At 36.5% G+C, this 18,602-nt stretch overlaps 1 protein-coding gene and 1 pseudogene across 1 annotated transcript; one reads left to right on the plus strand and one right to left on the minus strand.

Moving 5' to 3' along the window:
• The window catches only part of LOC111541755, a 33,387-nt pseudogene extending 23,991 nt beyond the window's left edge, over positions 1-9,396 (minus strand).
• Positions 9,397-14,289: 4,893 nt separating this feature from the next.
• On the plus strand, positions 14,290-15,378 carry LOC111541774 (olfactory receptor 9K2). Its single transcript, XM_023210623.1, has one exon. It carries the CDS (start codon positions 14,354-14,356, stop codon positions 15,359-15,361), a length of 1,008 nt encoding a protein of 335 aa, XP_023066391.1. The 5' UTR covers positions 14,290-14,353; the 3' UTR covers positions 15,362-15,378.
• Positions 15,379-18,602: the final 3,224 nt, after the last annotated feature.

An 18,602-nucleotide genomic window follows, 5' to 3' on the forward strand; every position in this document is an offset into this window, starting at 1 on the left:
TTGTTCTCATGGTAGTGAACAAGTCTCATGAGATCTCATGGTTTCATACGGGGGAATTTCCCTGCACAAGCTCTCTGTTTTCCTGCTGCCAACCATGTAAGATGCAACTTGCTCCTCCTTGCCTTCCACCACGATTGTGAGGCTTCCCCAGCCATGTGAAACTGTTTGTCCATTAAACCTCTTTTCTGCATAAATTATCGAGTCTTGGGTATGTCCTTATTAGCAGCATGCAAATAGACTAATACAGGTACTATTCTAGCCTGAACATTCTAACATAATTAAGCAATTGAGCAATTTATGTTGTTTGTTTCTGACTAGAACTATATTTTATGTAACACTTAATTTTTAGCACAATTTTTTTAACCTTGCTTTGTCATTCAGGTATAACTTATTGTGGGACCTTTCCTTAGTTCAGCTAAAGATGGGGTCCTTGTCACACGGCCACGAAAGATTAGGCTCACAGACAATTTGAAGGGTGAGTAAGGCAGAGTTTTATTAGGTGAAAAAGAAGAAAAAGCGAAACAGAGACTCTTAGCAAAGTGAGAGAGTGTGCTTTCCTGCCAGTGGGCTTCCCCTGTCAAGGACTGAATCCCAGATTCCACCCAGGAAGTGGAGGGCCAGGCTCCTCTCTGCTGCAAATGGTGTGAACTTCCCAAGCTCCACCCAAGCATGCACTCCTTCCAGCATGCAGGCTGACTGGAGTTTCTCTGGGAACCCCTTCCCACCCGGCTGTCTCATTCTCCCCTCTAAAGAAGCACATCTAACTGTTAGAATAAGGATAGGGATAAGGATGAAGACCAATCTTAACTGCTTCCTGCTGACAGAGGGCGCTGTTTTGGGAAAATGGCAGTCAGAGCTCCCTCAGAGGCCTATCTAAGGGTCCCTGGCAGAAGGGGCCATCATCTGAGGTCCCAGTTGCATGGCCGTTTGGAATTTGATGGCCTGAAGTCAAGAAGAGACAAACTGAGTTATTAGAAAACATGTAACAAAAAGGAACAAGGGGAGGGATAAGAACAGCTCAAAAATCCTGAGGTCTTTTACCAGTTTGCACAGGGAGAGTGGGGCCAAAAGCCTGACTGGTAAAAAAAATCTTGACCTTTTTGCCAGCATGTTGGGCTTCTGGGTTCCCTTTCTTGAGCCCAATCCTAAACCAACAAGTTTAAGGTTTGGGAAATTAACTCCTTCCAGTTTGGAGGATGCATCTGAGGGGAGTGTCCTGAAGTACAGAGACACGATTACCTATCTGTGGAGAACCGAGGAAGAGAAAGGAAAAATAAAGGCATTTTTTTTTTTTCCCCAAAGGAGTACCAGTGGTTCAGGATGCATTCGAAAGGGGTACAGACTGAAGATGAATGGCTATTCATCTCAAAAGAAAGGAGCAGGCATCCCTGGTTTCCTTCTCTTCCTAGCAGATACCCAGGGCAAGTGAGAGAGAGAGTAGAAGAGAGTGGGGGCCAATATTCAACATTTTTAAAGAAAAGAATTTTCAACACAGAATTTCATATCCAGCTAAACTAAGCTTCAAAAGCAAAAAAGAAATAAAATCCTTATCAGACAAGAAAATGCTAAAAGATTTTGTCACCACCAGGTGTGCCTTACAAGAGCTCCTGAAGGAAGCACTAAATATGTAAAGGAAAAACAGGTACTAGCCAGTGCAAAAACATACCAATTGTAAAGACCACCGACACTATGAAGAAACTGCATCAACTAAAGAGCAAAATAACCAGCTAGCATCATAATGACAGGATCAAATTCACCAATGGCAATATTAACCTTAAATGTAAATGGGCTAAATACCCCAATTAAAAGACACAGACTGGCAAATTGGATACAGAGTCAAGACCCATTGGTGTGCTGTATTCAGAAGACCCATATGTGCAAAGACACACAGAGGCTCAAAATAAAGGGATGAAGGAAGATTTACCAAGCAAATGGAAAGAAAAAAAAAAAGCAGGGATTGCAATCCTAGTTTCTGATAAAACAGACCTTAAGTCGACAAAGACTAAAAAAAGACAAGGGTATTACATAATGGTAAAGGGATCAATGCAACAAGAAGAGCTAACTATACTACATATATATATGAAACCAATACAGGAGCACTCAGATTCATAAAGCAAGTTCTTAGAGACCTACAAAAAGACTTAGACTCTCACACAATAATAGTGGGAGACTTTAACACCCCACTGTCAATATTAGAACAAGACAGAAAATTAACAAGGATATTCAGGAATTGAAGTCAGCTCTGGACCAAGCCAACTCAGTAGACATCTACAGAACTCTCCAACCAATATCAACAGAATATACATTCTTCTCAGTATCACACTGCACTTATCCTAAAATTGACCACACAATTGCAAGTAAAACACTCCTCAATAAATGCAAAAGAATGGAAATTATAACAAACTTTCTCTCAGACTACAGTGCAATCAAATTAAAACTCAGGGTTAAGGAACTCACTCAAAACCACAAAACTACATGGAAACTGAACAACCTGTTCCTGAGTGACTACTGGGTAAATAATGAAATTAAGGCAGAAATAAATAAGTTCTTTAAAACCAACGAGAACAAAGACACAATGTACCAGAATCTCTGGGACACATTTAAAGCAGTGTTCAGAGGGAAATTTATAGCACTAAATACCAACAGGAGAAAGCAGGAAAGATCTAAAATTGAAGCCCTAACGTAACAATCAAAAGAACTAGAGAAGCAAGAGCAAACAAATTCAAAAGCTAGCAGAAGACAAAAAATAACTAAGATCAGAGCAGAACTGAAGGAGACAGAGACACGAAAAACCCTTAAAAGAATCAATGAATCCAGGAGATGGGGTTTTGAAAAGATTAACAAAATACATAGGCCACTAGCCAGACTAATAGAGAAGAAAAGAGAGAAGAATCAAATAGACACAATGAAAAATGATAAAGGGGATATAACGACCAATCCCACAGAAATACAAATTGCCATCAGAGAATACTATAAACACCTATACACAAATAAACTAGAAAATCTAGAAGAAATTGATAAACTCCTGAACAAATACACCCTGCCAAGACTAAATCAGGAAGAAATGAAATCCCTGAATAGAACAATAACAAGCTCTGAAATTAAGGCAATAATTAGTAGCCTACCAACTAAAATAAGCCCAGGACCAGATGGACTTACAGCTAAATTCTTCCAGAGGTACAAAGAGGAGTTGGTACCATTCCTTCTAAAACTATTCCAAACAATAGAAAAAGAGGGACTCCTCTCTAACTGACTTTATGAGTCCAGCATCACCCCGATATCAAAACCTGACAGAGACACAACAAAAAAAAAAAAAGAAAATTTCACGCCAATATCCCTGATGAACATCGATGTGAAAATCCTCAATAAAATACTGGCACACTGAGTCCAGCAGTACTTCAAAAAGCTTATCTGCCACGATCAAGTTGGCTTCATCCCTGGGATGCAAGGCTGGTTCAACATACGTGAATCAATAAATGGAATCCATCACATAAACAGAACCAATGACAAAAACCACATGATTATCTAAATTGATGCAGAAAAGGCCTTCAAAAAAATTCAACAGCACTTAATGCTAAAAACTCTCAATAAACTAGGTATTGATAGAATGTATCTCAAAATAATAAGAGCTATTTATGACAAACGCACAGCCAATATCATACTGAATGGGCAAAGTTGGAAGAATTCCCTTTGAAAACCAGCATGACACAAGGATGTCCTTTCTCACCACTCCTGTTCAACATAGTATTGGAAATTCTGACCACGGCAATCGGGCAACAGAAAGAAATAAAGGGTATTCATATAGGAAGAGAGGAAGTCAAATTGTCTCTGTTTGCAGATGACATGATTGTATATTAGAAAACCCCATTGTCTCAACCCAGTATCTCCTTAATCTGGTAAGCAACTTCAGCAAAGTCTCAGGATACAGAATCAGTGTGTAAAAATCACAAGTATTCCTCTACACCAAAAATGGACACACAGAGAGCCAAATCATGAGTGAACTGCCATTCGCAATTGCTACAAAGAGAATAAAATACCTAGGCATACAACTTACAAGGGATGTGAAAGACCTCTTCAAGGAGAACTACAAACTACTGCTCCAGTAAATAAGAGAAGACACAAACAAATGGAAAAACATTCCATGCTCATGGATAGGAAGAATCAGTATCGTGAAAATGACCATACTGCCTAAAGTAATTTACAGATTGAATGCTATCCCCATTAAGGTACCATTGACTTTCTTCACAGAATTAGAAAAAACTACTTTAAATTTCATATGGAACCAAAAAAGACCCATACAGCCAAGACAATCCTAAGCAAAAGGAACAAAGCTCAAGGCATAATGCTACCTGACTTCAAACCACACTATAAGGCTACAGTAAATGAAATAGCATGGTACTGGTACCAAAACAGATATATAGACCAATAAAATAGAACAGAGACCTCAGAAATAATGCCGCACATGTCCTGCCATCTGATGTTTGACAAACCTGACAAAAACAAGCAGTGGGGAAGGATTCCCTATTTAATAAATGGTGTTGGGGAAACTGGCTAGCCACATGCAGAAAACTGAAACTGGACCCCTTCCTTACATCTTGTACAAATATTAACTCAAGATGTATTAAAGACTTAAATGTCAGACCTAAAACAACAAAAAACCTAAAAGAAAACCTAGGCAACACCATTCAGGACATAGGCATGGGCAAAGACTTCATGACTAAAACAACAAAAGCAATGGCAACAAAAGCCAAAATTGACAAATGGAATCTAATTAAACTAAAGAGCTTCTGCACAGCAAAAGAATCTATCATCAGAGTGAACAGACAACCTACAGAATGGGAGAAAATTTCGGCAATCTATCCATCTGACAAAGGGCATTTTTAAGTTTTAACAAAGGGCTAATATCCAGAATCTACAAATAACTTAAACAAATATACAAGAAAAAAACAAAAAGTGGGTGAAGGATATGAACAGACACTTCTCAAAAGAAGACATTTATGTGGCCAACAAACATATGAAAAAAAGCTCATCATCACTTGTCATTAGAGAAATGCAAATCAAAACCACCATGAGATACCATCTCATGCCAATTAGAATGGCGATTTTTAAAAAGTCTAGAACCAACAGATGCTGGAAAGGATGTGTTGAAATAGGAATGCTTTTACACTGTTGGTGGGAGTGTAAATTAATCCAACCATTGTGGAAGACAGTGTGGCAATTCCTCAAGGATCTAGAACCAGAAATACCATCTGACCCAGCAATCCAATTACTGGTTATATACTCAAAGGAGTATAAATCATTCTACTATAAGGACTCATGCACATGTATGTTTATTGCCACACTATTCACAATAGCAAAGACTTGGAACCAACCCAAATGTCCACTAATGATAGACCGGATGAAGAAAATATGGCACATATACACCATGGAATGCTATGCAGTCATAAAAAAGGATGAGATCATGTCCTTTGCAGGGACATGGATGAAGCTGGAAACCATCATTGTCAGCAAACTAACACAGGAACAGAAAACCAAACACAGCATGTTCTCACTCATAAGTGTGAGTTGAAAAATGAGAACACAGGGAGGGGAACATCACACACCAGGGCCTGTCGGGGGTGAAGGGCTATGGGACAGAGAGCATTAGGAGAAATACTTAATATAGATGAGGGGTTGATGGGTGCAGCAAACCACCATGGCATGTGTATACCTATGTAACAAACCTGCATGTTCTGCACGTGTATCCCGGAACTTAAAGTATAATAAAAAAGGTTATTGGTATTCATATACTTATAAAAGGTTTCATTAGTATATGAAATTGTTTTAATGATTAAATTATGAAATTCATGTAAAGTGCTTAGAAAAATGCTTGGCCCAAATTAAGTTTTGAATACATTTAATAAATTAGTTTGTTACTGCAGTTGTTGCAAGTTACTTCAAAATTTTTTAAAATAAGATGTATTAGTCATGGTTCTCTAGAGAGACAGGGCTAATAGGATAGATGCGTATATGAAAGGGAGTTTATTAAGAAGTATTTACTCACATGATCACAAGGTGAAGTCCCCCAATAGGCTGTTTGTAAACTGAGGAGTAAGGAAACCAGTCTGAGTCCTAAAATCTCAAAAGTAGGGAAGCTGACAGTGTAGCCTTCAGTCTGTGGTCAAAGGCCTGAAAGTGCTTGGCAAACTACTGGTGTAGGTTCAGGAGCCAACAAGCTGAAGAACTTGGAATCCAATGTTTGAGGACAGGAAGCATCCAGCACAGGAGAAAGATGGAGGACAGAAGACTTAGCCAGTCTAGTCCTTCCATGTTCCTCTGCCTGCTTTTATCCTAGCTTCACTTCACTGGCAGCTGAATAGATGGTGTCCACCAGATGGAGGATGGGTCTGCCTCTCCTAGTCCACTGACTCAACTGTTAATCTCCTTTGGCAACACCCTCACAGACACACCCAGGAACAATACTTTGCATCCTTCAATCCAATGATGTTGACACTCAATATTAACCATCGCAAATGAACTATAAATGAATTCAATAAATTAAAAGTGAATGAGCACTTATGCTGCACTCCGAATTATGATAAGTGTTATTGGATCTTGCAAGTAATGCATTTCATTGTGAGGAACTGAAAATTCAATTGTAAATGTAAAATGACATGCATTAAGTAATCAAAGCATAAATAGATGCTATCATATGTAGGGATAACTATAATAATATTTTAGAAGAGTATGGAGAAGTGATGCCAATTTGGCTACCGTAGCAAGACAATGGTAACTCTGGGGAGATATGAATGGAATCTTAAATATTGGTAGGATTTAGAACTAGATTCAAAGAGAATGTATTGGGTATAATTAAAATCAATGTGTTAAGCCTACACTGTGCAAGATGAATGAACGCAGTGAGACATCTCATCTGGTTTCATAGAGGTTACAATTTGGAGAGTAATAGAAAGCCCAATTTGCTAAATAGGAAATAGGGAAGTAACAAAATCTCTTAAGAAACAAGTGACATAATTAAAATAGTGTTTGAGAAAGATAAATCTGGAATCTTAAAAAGTAAATGCTGAGGAGAAAAGAGAAATCAGATAGGATTTTTAAAAAATAATGTTCATTTTTTAAAATGTTGAGTTGAGTAGGTACCAAATCTGGATTATCACTATAGTAATGAAAGTATAGAAAAAGGGAAAAGCCGGGGTTAATTATGAAGCACTATATTAAAAATGTTATCTGAGAGAGTAGAAAACATAATGTTACCACTTACAGAAGTTTGATAACTAGCCTATTAATAAAAAAAACCTGTGAATAAATGTCACCAGTAGGCAATTGTATTAGTCTATTCTCACATTGCTATAAAGACATATCTGAGACTGGGTAATTCATAAAGAAAGAGGTTTAATTGACTCACGGTTCTGTATGGTTGGAGAGGCATCAGGAAACTTACAATCATGGTGGAAGGTGAAGGGGAAGCAACTACCTTCTTCACAAGGCGGCAGGAGAGAGAGAGAGAGAGTGAGGGGGAAACTGCCACAGACTTCTAAACCATCAGATCTTGTGAGAAGTCACTCACTATCACAGGAACAGCATGGGGGAAATCACCCCATGATCCAATCACTCCCACCACTTCCCTCCCTTGACACACAAGGATTACAACTTGAGATGACATTTGAGTGGGGACACAGAGCTAAACCATATCAACAACGCAGATGTGTGTGTGTGTGTGTGTGCATGTAGGCTTGTCATGTATGGCCTTTATTGTGTTGAGGTATAGGTATATTTCTTCTCCACATATTTTTTGAGAGTTTTCATTATATTATTAAAAGATGTTTGATTTTGTCAAATGTTTTTCTTCTGCATCTATAGAGATGATCATATGGTTTATGTTCTTCATTATGTTAATATAGTATACCATATTTATAGATTTGTGTTTGCGTGTTTGCACTGTAGGATAAATTTCACTTGATCAACTTCTATGGATTTATCTACAGAGGACATAACTTATGATGATGCTGTTGTACTCACCTGTTCAACAGAAGAAGCAGGAGTCCGGTCGAGGAATGCAAGAAGTGGAAAGGCAGTGTACTGGATAAGCTGCTCATCTGGCTTGGATTTAGATTTTCTTCCCTCTTCCCAAACTGGCTGAACTATATTGTTCTTGGTAGTTTATAATCCTTTTTTCTCAGAGTCAACCAGGAGACCTGGGTCTATGCTAAATTGTCTTCCTGATCGCACGACTTGGAAGTTCTCTAAACTGCAATCAATACTGTTAAGATAATCCAACAACTCAACCTTTCCCAGAAGATTGATGTTATCATTCAAAATGGAATCCATCATGGTCACTGGGTCTTCTGAGGTCAGACTGGATGAGCCATTTAGTAGACAGCACTAGACATGAGAGGGTTGCTGTCATCACTGCCTGAACTTAGGGATTCTCTGGCTGGTTCACTCTGCTCTCCACTCTGAATGACAGGTGCATACTCATCTTCATTGTCATCTTCAAAGGTGACAATATCAGGGTACTGGGTACAATTGGAGGGACCATATATAACATCCTGGATATATATATGTGATATAATGTATGGATATGATATAATATCCCAGTTTCTGGAATAACTGGGATATTTTCTTCATTTGCATTATCATCAGTAACATTGTAAATAATGATGTTATCTGAAATCATCTCCCTTGGCTTTAAAACTTCAGTCCTACTGTGTGGAACTTTATGATGGTAATTATCAGTTGGTTCTTTGACTATGTGCTGAAACAGATTCTTCTTTTGGGCTCCATTAGTGTTTAAAGTAGAGGCCTTTTATGTTTTAAACTCACAAGTTGGTTATTTTGAACCAATGTAACAATAAACTGGACAATCTTTCGAATAACTTGTTGCTGTTGTGCATGCTTTGCTCGTAATTCTGACACCTCCTTCCAAAGGGACTCATTCTCACTTTTTAATTCAGAAAGCCTGTACTCAACAGTTTCCTGTTTTATTTGAACCTTCTGAGCACTGCTTATAATTTTTTTAAAAAAATCTTCCTGACGAATTTTTATTTTCCTCTGGTTTTGAAGATGAAACCTTCCTTTTAATGTTCTCCAACAAGTCATCCTGTCCTTGTTTGAAGTAAGGATGCTGAAATTCTACAGGACCATCTCTTTCCTGCTTTAAATTCCAGAGTCGATATGTACTGCTTTACGGAAACCATACATATTCAGTTGCCTCACAAAATTTGCCATGTTATTGTGCTTGAAATATTTGGGAAGAATTTCCTTTGCAAATCCTTGCTCATCCAAGACCAGAAAACTTTGGCCATTCTGCTTCCAGGTGATGATCTCGTTAGTGTGGGTTTCCTCCACAAGCGTCCACATCTTGCTGAGAAAAGTCGGCACGTTCGAACTCTGCTTCATTGTTAACGCAGCGCAGGGATTCCAAACTCTACACCCAAACGCTGTGGTAGCGTCGGCGGCAGCGACTGGAATCATTTATTAAAGATTCAGTTGTTGGACCAACTGGATGCCATTGCTTTAGAAAGGTGAGTAACTGTCATCCAGGATATAATCTGTGCTCTTCTGTAGCAACAAATATACGAAGCAATTACAGGTCGAAGTACAAGGGTTCAAAATGGGAATGTCAGCCACCACTGTAAAACCTATCAACTCACTCTCAACTTTTTTTTTTGCTGGATGCCTGCATGACATTTGTCCCTGCTGAATGAATATTCTTACTGCTTAACAGAGGGATAATTTTACTAGGGGAACACAACAATTGATAAAATGAGCTCTAAATTCAGTCTCTTTGCTGAACACATTCATTTTGCTGAACCAACAGGTTAAAAAAAATGCTTTGTATTCTCTTGGGTAAATTATTCTTATTAGCAACAGATATCAGTAGAAGGAGTATAGCAGTAACCTAGAACATTTTCCAGAAACCCTTCTAATACTGCCATGACTCATTGTAAATATTAATGAACAACCACAGCAATTAATCACAGGCAGGACCACAGGGTCTTGGATCCTTCAACGGTGAAGTTTGTGTCACCCTACCAGCAAACAACTTCAAGATATTGAGGCTGATGTTCAGAAAAAAGGTAATATGGAGTGGATAAATATCAATATTGCCTTTAACTAGCTGCATATATGACGACTTTATGAGCCATCATTATTTTCTCCTCTTTCCACCCATTCCCCTTTTCTTCCTATTATATATATATGCATTTATAGCAGTTAAAGATTTATCAAAGACAAATTATGATTTTTTTCCTGATATAGAACAGTTCTTTAAATTATTTTGAACTATATACAGTGACTGATGAGACGTTACTAACTTAATACATAACACCTGAATAAACAACTTTAAAGTGATTAAAATTACAATATAAACCCAACTTTAGATCCAGTTAATCATTTGGCCTTTATTTGATGGATCAGAAGGAATTTGTTGGATTTTACCCATATCATGGTCATGCTATTCTATCTTTTCTTATCAATTACTATTGAGAAAATATAGTTAAAAAGTCACCAAGGAGAGATTTGGGTGAATGGAATTCTGAAAGTAAATATGAAATTAACTTTATGACTAGGACCCAAAATTTTCCTACAAATTGCATTATGAACCACATTTCCTTTCATATCTATTTCTATTTGCTTATCAAAAACTGTGCTATAATGATAAATTGGAAATGCTTCTTTTTCAGTGAAGAAGTTAAAATTAAAAGATCCTTGTAATTTTTCCTAAATAATGTCTCATACGTACTTTAAGTCCTCTTAGGCTTTTTAAAAAAATCTAGAGTCTCTGAGGTCTTCACGGATCTTGCTTCTAGATCCCAGAAGTCTTATTAATTAATCAACTTGTTTTCTTCTCTCCCAGAGGTACTGTCTCCCAGAAGACAAAGGAAATCTCAATACTGCAATTATATGAAAAAGTTATAGCAAAACCAAAGCCCTCATGGATAACTGTTGTTGATATTTTGGCAGTATTCAGAAATGCCAAAGAGCTCAAGACCTCTACTTGCATATCCATGGCAATCTGTCCTCTTGCCTTGAAAGCGTCCAAGCTTCTGACAATGCAGGATAGATAATATCCTATGGATTGATTTCTCAGGTTCACTTTGCATAACTATAGACTATAGTTCCTGGAATGACTTCAGTTTTGGCAGAACATGATTTGAAAAATTCACCTTGACTCTCTTATAAAAAGGACTATAAAATTTTTTAGGAAATCAACTACCAAAAAAAGGACTATTTTTAAAATATAGCAATGAAGCACATAAGCCACATTTATCTATAGGAAGAATCTAAAACTGTAATAATAAATGTGCATTTGTGGGGAATAATTCATTTTATTTCAAAGTAATGATTTTTCAGTACTTATAATTATGACAGTCATTAATTAACGTTGTTTATCCTTTCTAGAATTAAAACAATAAACAGAGGAAAACATTGGAACTCTGCTGCCTCATTATTAACAGAATCTGACAAGTCACTAAACAATACAAGGTAAAAGTAACTTTTAAAACATGTTAAGTTTTTGAAAAATAAGTCACAAACTGATATTTGTTCTTGGCTTCTCCGGGAAGAACTCTCTTTTCCAGTAAAAAAGGTAATCAGCAATGCATTTATTAACATTTATAATGTTATAATGTTTATAACAGTTAATGATATAAATTTATTTTAATAAATTTGTTTTTTTCATCCTCCTCTGATTCTACATGCTCATTATCATTCAGCTTTTTTCTATGTAATAAATATGTACTGAATTATTGTCATTCACTAGATTCAGAACATTATGTTGACAATACACAGCAAACAAGCTGAGTTTGATGTTAAGGATATTATTTTCAAGAGAGGAATAATTAACATTTAATAATAATATTAACTTATAATGTTGGAATGAGTTTGATAGGAATAAATCTTAGAAGTTAAAATAATCTGTTTTGCCTCTAGATGAGAATAAAACAAAGATAAATGATATATATTATTTTTCAAAAAAATGATTTTTCATGCTTACTTCAGTCAGCTTTCTTTCACTTCTTAAATATCTTACACCTTTCCAGACCGTAAGTGCAATCTAATGTAAGCTCTTACTAATTTTTAATTATTTACATATCTAATTTTTGATAAAATGGGTGAATATTTTATTTTCAACATTTAATACAGTCTTAAATAATGATAACATCTTATGCAACTTTTCTCTTAATAATCTTTTTTCTCAGGCAAAATGTCCCATTTCTCCAAGATTTCTTCATCTCTCTAAACTTTCAACAGATTGATTCTTCCCCTCAACTGAGAATGTTTTGTCCAAAAATGAACATATATATTATTAATTTTCAACCTAATAAGCATTATTTGGTATGAATAGTGGGACTGAGCACTGAAGATTATAATGAAAATAATGGCTAACATTTACTGAATACTTACTTTACCATAAATGGTGCTAAGTGATTTATGTACATAAGTCATTTTCTATTCCCAAGAAAACTTTGAGGACTCTTATTTCCACTTTATATATGAGAATACAGTAGCATAGAGAGAGAGCATAAATAACTTGTCCAAGGTCCCATTTAGAAAGTGAGTGAAGCAGAACTGGAGCCTAGATTTATTTAAACCTAAAACCTGTACTAACCACTGCAGTATTAGATAGATAGTTTTTATGTTTTTGTCTGTTTCTGCATGATCATTATCATTCAACTTTGATCTATAATAAATATGTATTGATTAATTGCCATTTACCAGACACATAATGTTATGCTAACAATATATGGAGAACAAATTGAATTTTGTCTTAAGTAAGCTATTGTCAAGTGAAGAATAATTAATATGTAATCTCAATATTAAAATATGGTGATAGTTGGTGTCTTCAATTGTCTTTGGATGAGATGTTTTAACCCAGGTTGAAGAATTAGAGATTTTATTTGGAAATATGAAATTTTAACTAAACTCTAAAGTAGAAGCAGAAGTAAGGTAGGGGAAGAGGAAGGGTCCTTTATTAAAAGCTGATATAGTACAGTGATTAATCATTAATGATGATTAAAAGCCTGGATTCTGAAGCCAGTTTTCTTGGCTTCAAATCTTGATTCTGACTCTAGTAAGTGAATTTCAGCAGACTTCATTTCTCTGTACCTCAATTTCCTCATCTGTAAACTTGGGAATATAATAATACCCACCTCATGTTGTTATTGTATGGATTAAATGAGCTACTATGAAAGCATTTAGAAAAGTGTCTGGCACATGAAAAGTGCCATGTACATGTTCGTTATTATTGTTGCCTAGACAGAATGATGCACAGAAGGCCCTTAGGACAAAGAAAGAGTGACTTGTATTGTTAACGTATGAAGTTAAAAAATCTATTTGAGCAGTAATGAGTTAATAATGACTACAAAAGTTGTATTCGGGGCAAACAAAAGTGTAATCAACAATGCCCCCATATGTATCCTTTGCAGTATTAATTTCTAAAGTAACACCTTTATCTGGAGAAGAGTTCTGCTGTAGATCTCTTTTTAAAGAACTGCAAGTCACATGGACACATAGTGGAGAAAAACACACTGGAGCCTTTTGGAGAGTGAAGGGTGGGAGGAGGGAGAGGATCAGGAAAAATAACTAATGGGTACTAGGCTTAATACTTCAGTGATTAAATGAGCTGTACAGCAAAACCCCATGACACAAATGTACCTATGTGACAAACCTGCACTCGCACCCCTGAACTTAAAATAGAAGTTAAAACAAAGATCTCCAAGTCTTGGGATCAAGAAATGAAAGGAAGTTTTCTTTATGAAAGTGCTTTGATGGCCCATCTGGGACAGAAATTTTTGAATGTGAGTACTAATAATTTGTGCTTGGTTGTGCACACCTTTTATCTTAGCAGGTACATAACTTCCATCAGAATCCAGTTTCCATGATGCGTGAAAGGTAATTGCACTTCACAAGTAGTTTTTTTTTCTTTTTTTTTTTAACTCAGTCACTTCCTTTATATTTGTTGGTACTCCAAATTAAGTCCCCATTTTCCTAAACTTGACTACTAAAACCCCAAATATCTCCCAACCCAAACTACCTAATGTGCTTCCCAAAGTCATTTATTAAATTGGTTGTGCTCTCTTCCAGTCACTGCTTCATGATGTTGAAGTTATTGTGTGAATCATGAGTGAGAAGTGTATAGAGAAGTGATACTTGGAAATGTGAAAGGCATTTGGGTAGAAAGGCATTGTATTAGATGCAGAGGCAAAAACCCTAACTCTACCACTTAAAGAATTAAGAAATACAACTAATCTTTGGTTTCAACAGCAATTGGTTGGCTTTAAGTCACAGTATACTTATGAGGCTAAAATTAAAATAGCTTTGTAAATCTTAATATCATAAGAGATTATTTGTAATGCTAGGATCCAAACCAAGAGTTCATTTGTATATTTTGCCCTGTGCCTCTCAACAGGTTTCTACCATGGGTGACAGGGGAGCAAGCAATCACTCAGAAATGACTGACTTCATTCTTGCAGGCTTCAGGGTCCGCCCAGAGCTCCACATTCTCCTCTTCCTGCTATTTCTGTTTGTTTATGCCATGATTCTTCTAGGGAATGTTGGGATGATGGCCATTATTATGACTGATCCTCGGCTGAACACACCAATGTATTTCTTCCTAGGCAATCTCTCCTTCATTGATCTTTTCTATTCATCTGTTATTGCACCCAAGGTTATAATCAACTTCTGGTCTGAAAGCAAGTCTATCTCCTTTGCAGGCTGTGTGGCCCAGCTCTTTCTCTTTGCCCTCTTCATTGTGACTGAGGGATTTCTCCTGGCGGCCATGGCTTATGACCGCTTTATTGCCATCTGCAACCCTCTGCTGTACTCTGTTCAAATGTCAACACGTCTCTGCACTCAGTTGGTGGCTGGTTCCTATTTTTGTGGCTGCATTAGCTCAGTTATTCAGACCAGCATGACATTTACTTTATCTTTTTGTGCTTCTCGGACTGTTGACCACTTTTACTGTGATTCTCGCCCGCTTCAGAGACTATCTTGTTCTGATCTCTTTATCCATAGAATGATATCTTTTTCCTTATCATGTATTATCATCTTGCCTACTATCATAGTCATTATTGTATCTTATATGTATATTGTGTCCACAGTTCTAAAGATACACTCTACGGAGGGACGTAAGAAGGCCTTCTCCACCTGCAGCTCTCACCTCGGAGTTGTGAGTGTGCTGTATGGTGCTGTCTTTTTTATGTATCTCACTCCTGACAGATTTCCTGAGCTGAGTAAAGTGGCATCCTTATGTTACTCCCTAGTCACTCCCATGTTGAATCCTTTGATTTATTCTCTGAGGAACAAAGATGTCCAAGAGGCTCTAAAAAAACTTCTAAAGAAGAAAAATATTAGTCTTTGATTATTTCTCTTGCACCAATTGTATTGTGGCTATTTATTTAGTACACTTGTGGTCATTAATAAAAGTTACTCTCCTGAATGTCATAAAAATACTTTTAGTAGATTTTTTTCATGTGATGTATGCTTTCCATATTTTACTTTTTACTCCCCAAGACATCATTAATTCTGAAAATCTTGGATATTGGAGCTATCCTGGACATTAGGGAAGTATTTTTATGATAAACCCTCTCACTGGTCTTCAACATTTTATTTCACTGAATTTATATCTATTGATTCTTGTAGCATAATGTAGAACAATATTTTTTATTTTGTTATAGTGCTTCAGCAAAATTTTGTCTGGTGTTTGTCTTTGGGATTGCCCATCCCTCCTACACACAATCATGGGTAGTTGACAAAGATGCCCAGATTATTTTTAAATAAAATATGTATTTAATTTTGTAGCTAGTTTCATTAGCATGCTAAATGTGTATTAAATTTTCACCTTGATCAAATATTTTATGTGAGCTACATAGAAAGGAAATGCTAATAATAAGACACAAACTATAAGTAATCTTTATACATTAACTTGGAAAACTTTATACTTCATTATTGTGGAGTGCTCTAAGGTACTGCTAGGTGCTGGGTCCCAGTGCAAAGAACTAAAATAGGAAATAGAGATCTTCAAACATTTTGAGCAATCATTCTCTTAATTTTGATTTTCATGATTTTGTCTTGTGTTAATAATTGCTAAGGAATAATTAATAAATAATTATTATAAATAATTAATAATTAATCAGGGAAGTCATCAAAACAGATTATGATCCAAAATTTACTTATTGATGCCTTTTCATATAGGTATATATTTGATTAACCTTATTGAATATCTGTATAATATGTTCTGGCCTTATGGTGGGCTCAGGGATAAATAACCTCATTCTTTTGGAAGTTTAAAAGTTAGTGAGATATTCAAATCCTTGGACATAAAACCAAAATCCAGACATTTTGCCAAAGGTACTCAAAGAGATCACAAAGTGGGGTGCCTTAAGAAGGTGGTTGGCAATCAGAGAAACTCTTCTTGGGCTACATGGAACATTGATCAAAGGGGGATTAGATTGAAGTCAGGAAACCTGCTACAGTGGTTTATAATATTGATGTGGGTTTAAAGGTATGCCGATATTAGTGAACAAAAGCAGATTTTTAAAACTGCAGGTAAATGAAGAGAATGTACAAAAGAAGGTATGTCACCCCATTTTTGAAATTGAGTGTGTGTGTGGTCATGGTACAAATAGATAAAAAGTATTGGAACTCTCAGAAAACCTGAAATAAAGGGGGAACTTTCTTGCCTTGATGAACATGTATAAAAAACCTACAGTGAACATTATATTAAATGACAAGAAACTAGAAGGTTTCTTGCTATTATCAGGGCAAATGCAAAGATGCCTTCTGTCACCACGTCTTTTCAATATTTTAATGTACGTGCTAGCTAATGCAACAAGAAAAGAAAAGGAAATGAAAGTGTTATGGACTGAATGGTATTCCCTCAAGATTCATGCAGTGAAGCCCTAAACCCTAGTACTTCAGAATATGACGTTAATTAGTGATAGGGTCTTCAAAGATTTAATTGAGTTAAAATAAGGCTTTACGATAAGTCCTAATTCAATATCATTTGTGTCCCTATAGAAAGAGGAGATTAGGGCACACAGAGGGACATGAGGGATGCATGTGCACAGAACATCAACCATGTGAAGAATCAACAAGAGGGCAGCCATCTGCAAGCTGAGGAAAGAGGGCTCAGAGAAAATCAACTCTGCTGAAACCTTGATCTTGGACTTCTAGCCTCCATCACTAAGAAAATTAATTTATGTTGTTTAAGAAGCCAGTCTGTGGTGTTTTATTATGTGATCTCCAGCAAATTTATACGAATAGATCTATAAATTGGAAAAGAAGAGAAAACATTCCTTGTTTGCAGATAATATGATTATCTATGTAGAAAATTAAAAATAATAAAAAACCACCCTTCTGAAACTAATAAGTGGTTATACCAAAGTTGCTGAGTATAAGGTTAATATACAAATGCCAACTTCTTTTCTACATACCAGCAATGAATATTTGGATTTTAAAATTAAGAACAGAATTCTGTAGGTGACATAAGCAAGATGGCAGTATAGTAATTTTTAGCCCTGGTTCCCTCACAGAAACACTAATTTAACAATGAACCGAAATACCTTTATGAGAATTCCAGAATGCACTTAAGAAGTTGCAGTAACCCCAGGCAATCGCAAAGCCAAGGAAAGCTACAGTGACATGGGTAAGAAGAGAAATTTCACTTTGTCCACATCAGCTACTCTACCAAGCTGGCACAGCTCTGCACTAGGACAGCACCCTGCCTCATGACTTCTCCCTTGAGAACAAAGATAACAGTGGAGAATCCAAGCCAGAATCCAATATTCTAGCTTTTCAGAGGGCTGCAGGAAGGACTAATTTCTGTCATTCTCCACTAAGAGCACTGATGGAACTAGCATAGTTTTAATTCCTGGAGGCTTCTGAGAACAAAGGAGAGTGTGTATGTGGGGTAGGAGTGGAGGTGGTTTGCTGTAGCTAGCATGGTTAGGCAGAATCAGATAAAGCCACATAACTTGAGCTTTCTACCTCAGAGGCAAGGAGAGTGGCAGAGTGTACATCTGGTTGTAGGCTTTTTGGAAGGCTGCTTTAAGGAATGGAATCAGTTTTGCCTGACTAAGGATGCTGATGAGGAGCAGCATACTTTGGATACCTGGTGACCACTGAAACCAAGGCAAGACAGTGCTAAAGAAAAAGAAACTAGTAATTGGTTCTGAGAAATTGCATGAACAGATTCAGAGAAGTCACATTTTCCCCCCAAAGTTTTCACATATCCCTGGAATTTCTAGCAGGGCTGATTGGGGAGGGTCTGTTATACAAAGCCAGTTTGTAAAGGCTGGTAGAGGTGGCTGTTTTTTCAAATGTGTGGGTTCCAACGTAAAGTTGTGAGACACATGACACATATGAGACATGTGAGACACATGAAGAAAGTGATAAGCAAAGAAACAAGGCTCAAAATATTAACAAAATAAATCTTCAGTGACAATTCTAAAGATTTAGAGATATATAAAGAATTGGCGATATATAAATTATCTGAAAAGAGTTCAAAATAGCTATCATAAAAATGCTCCACGACTAAAGAAAACTATGCATGAACAAAATGAGAATATTTACAAAAGATATAAAATATAGAAAGGACCAAA

Source organism: Piliocolobus tephrosceles, chromosome 10 (genome assembly GCF_002776525.5).
Source record: "Piliocolobus tephrosceles isolate RC106 chromosome 10, ASM277652v3, whole genome shotgun sequence".
NCBI lineage: Eukaryota > Metazoa > Chordata > Mammalia > Primates > Cercopithecidae > Piliocolobus > Piliocolobus tephrosceles.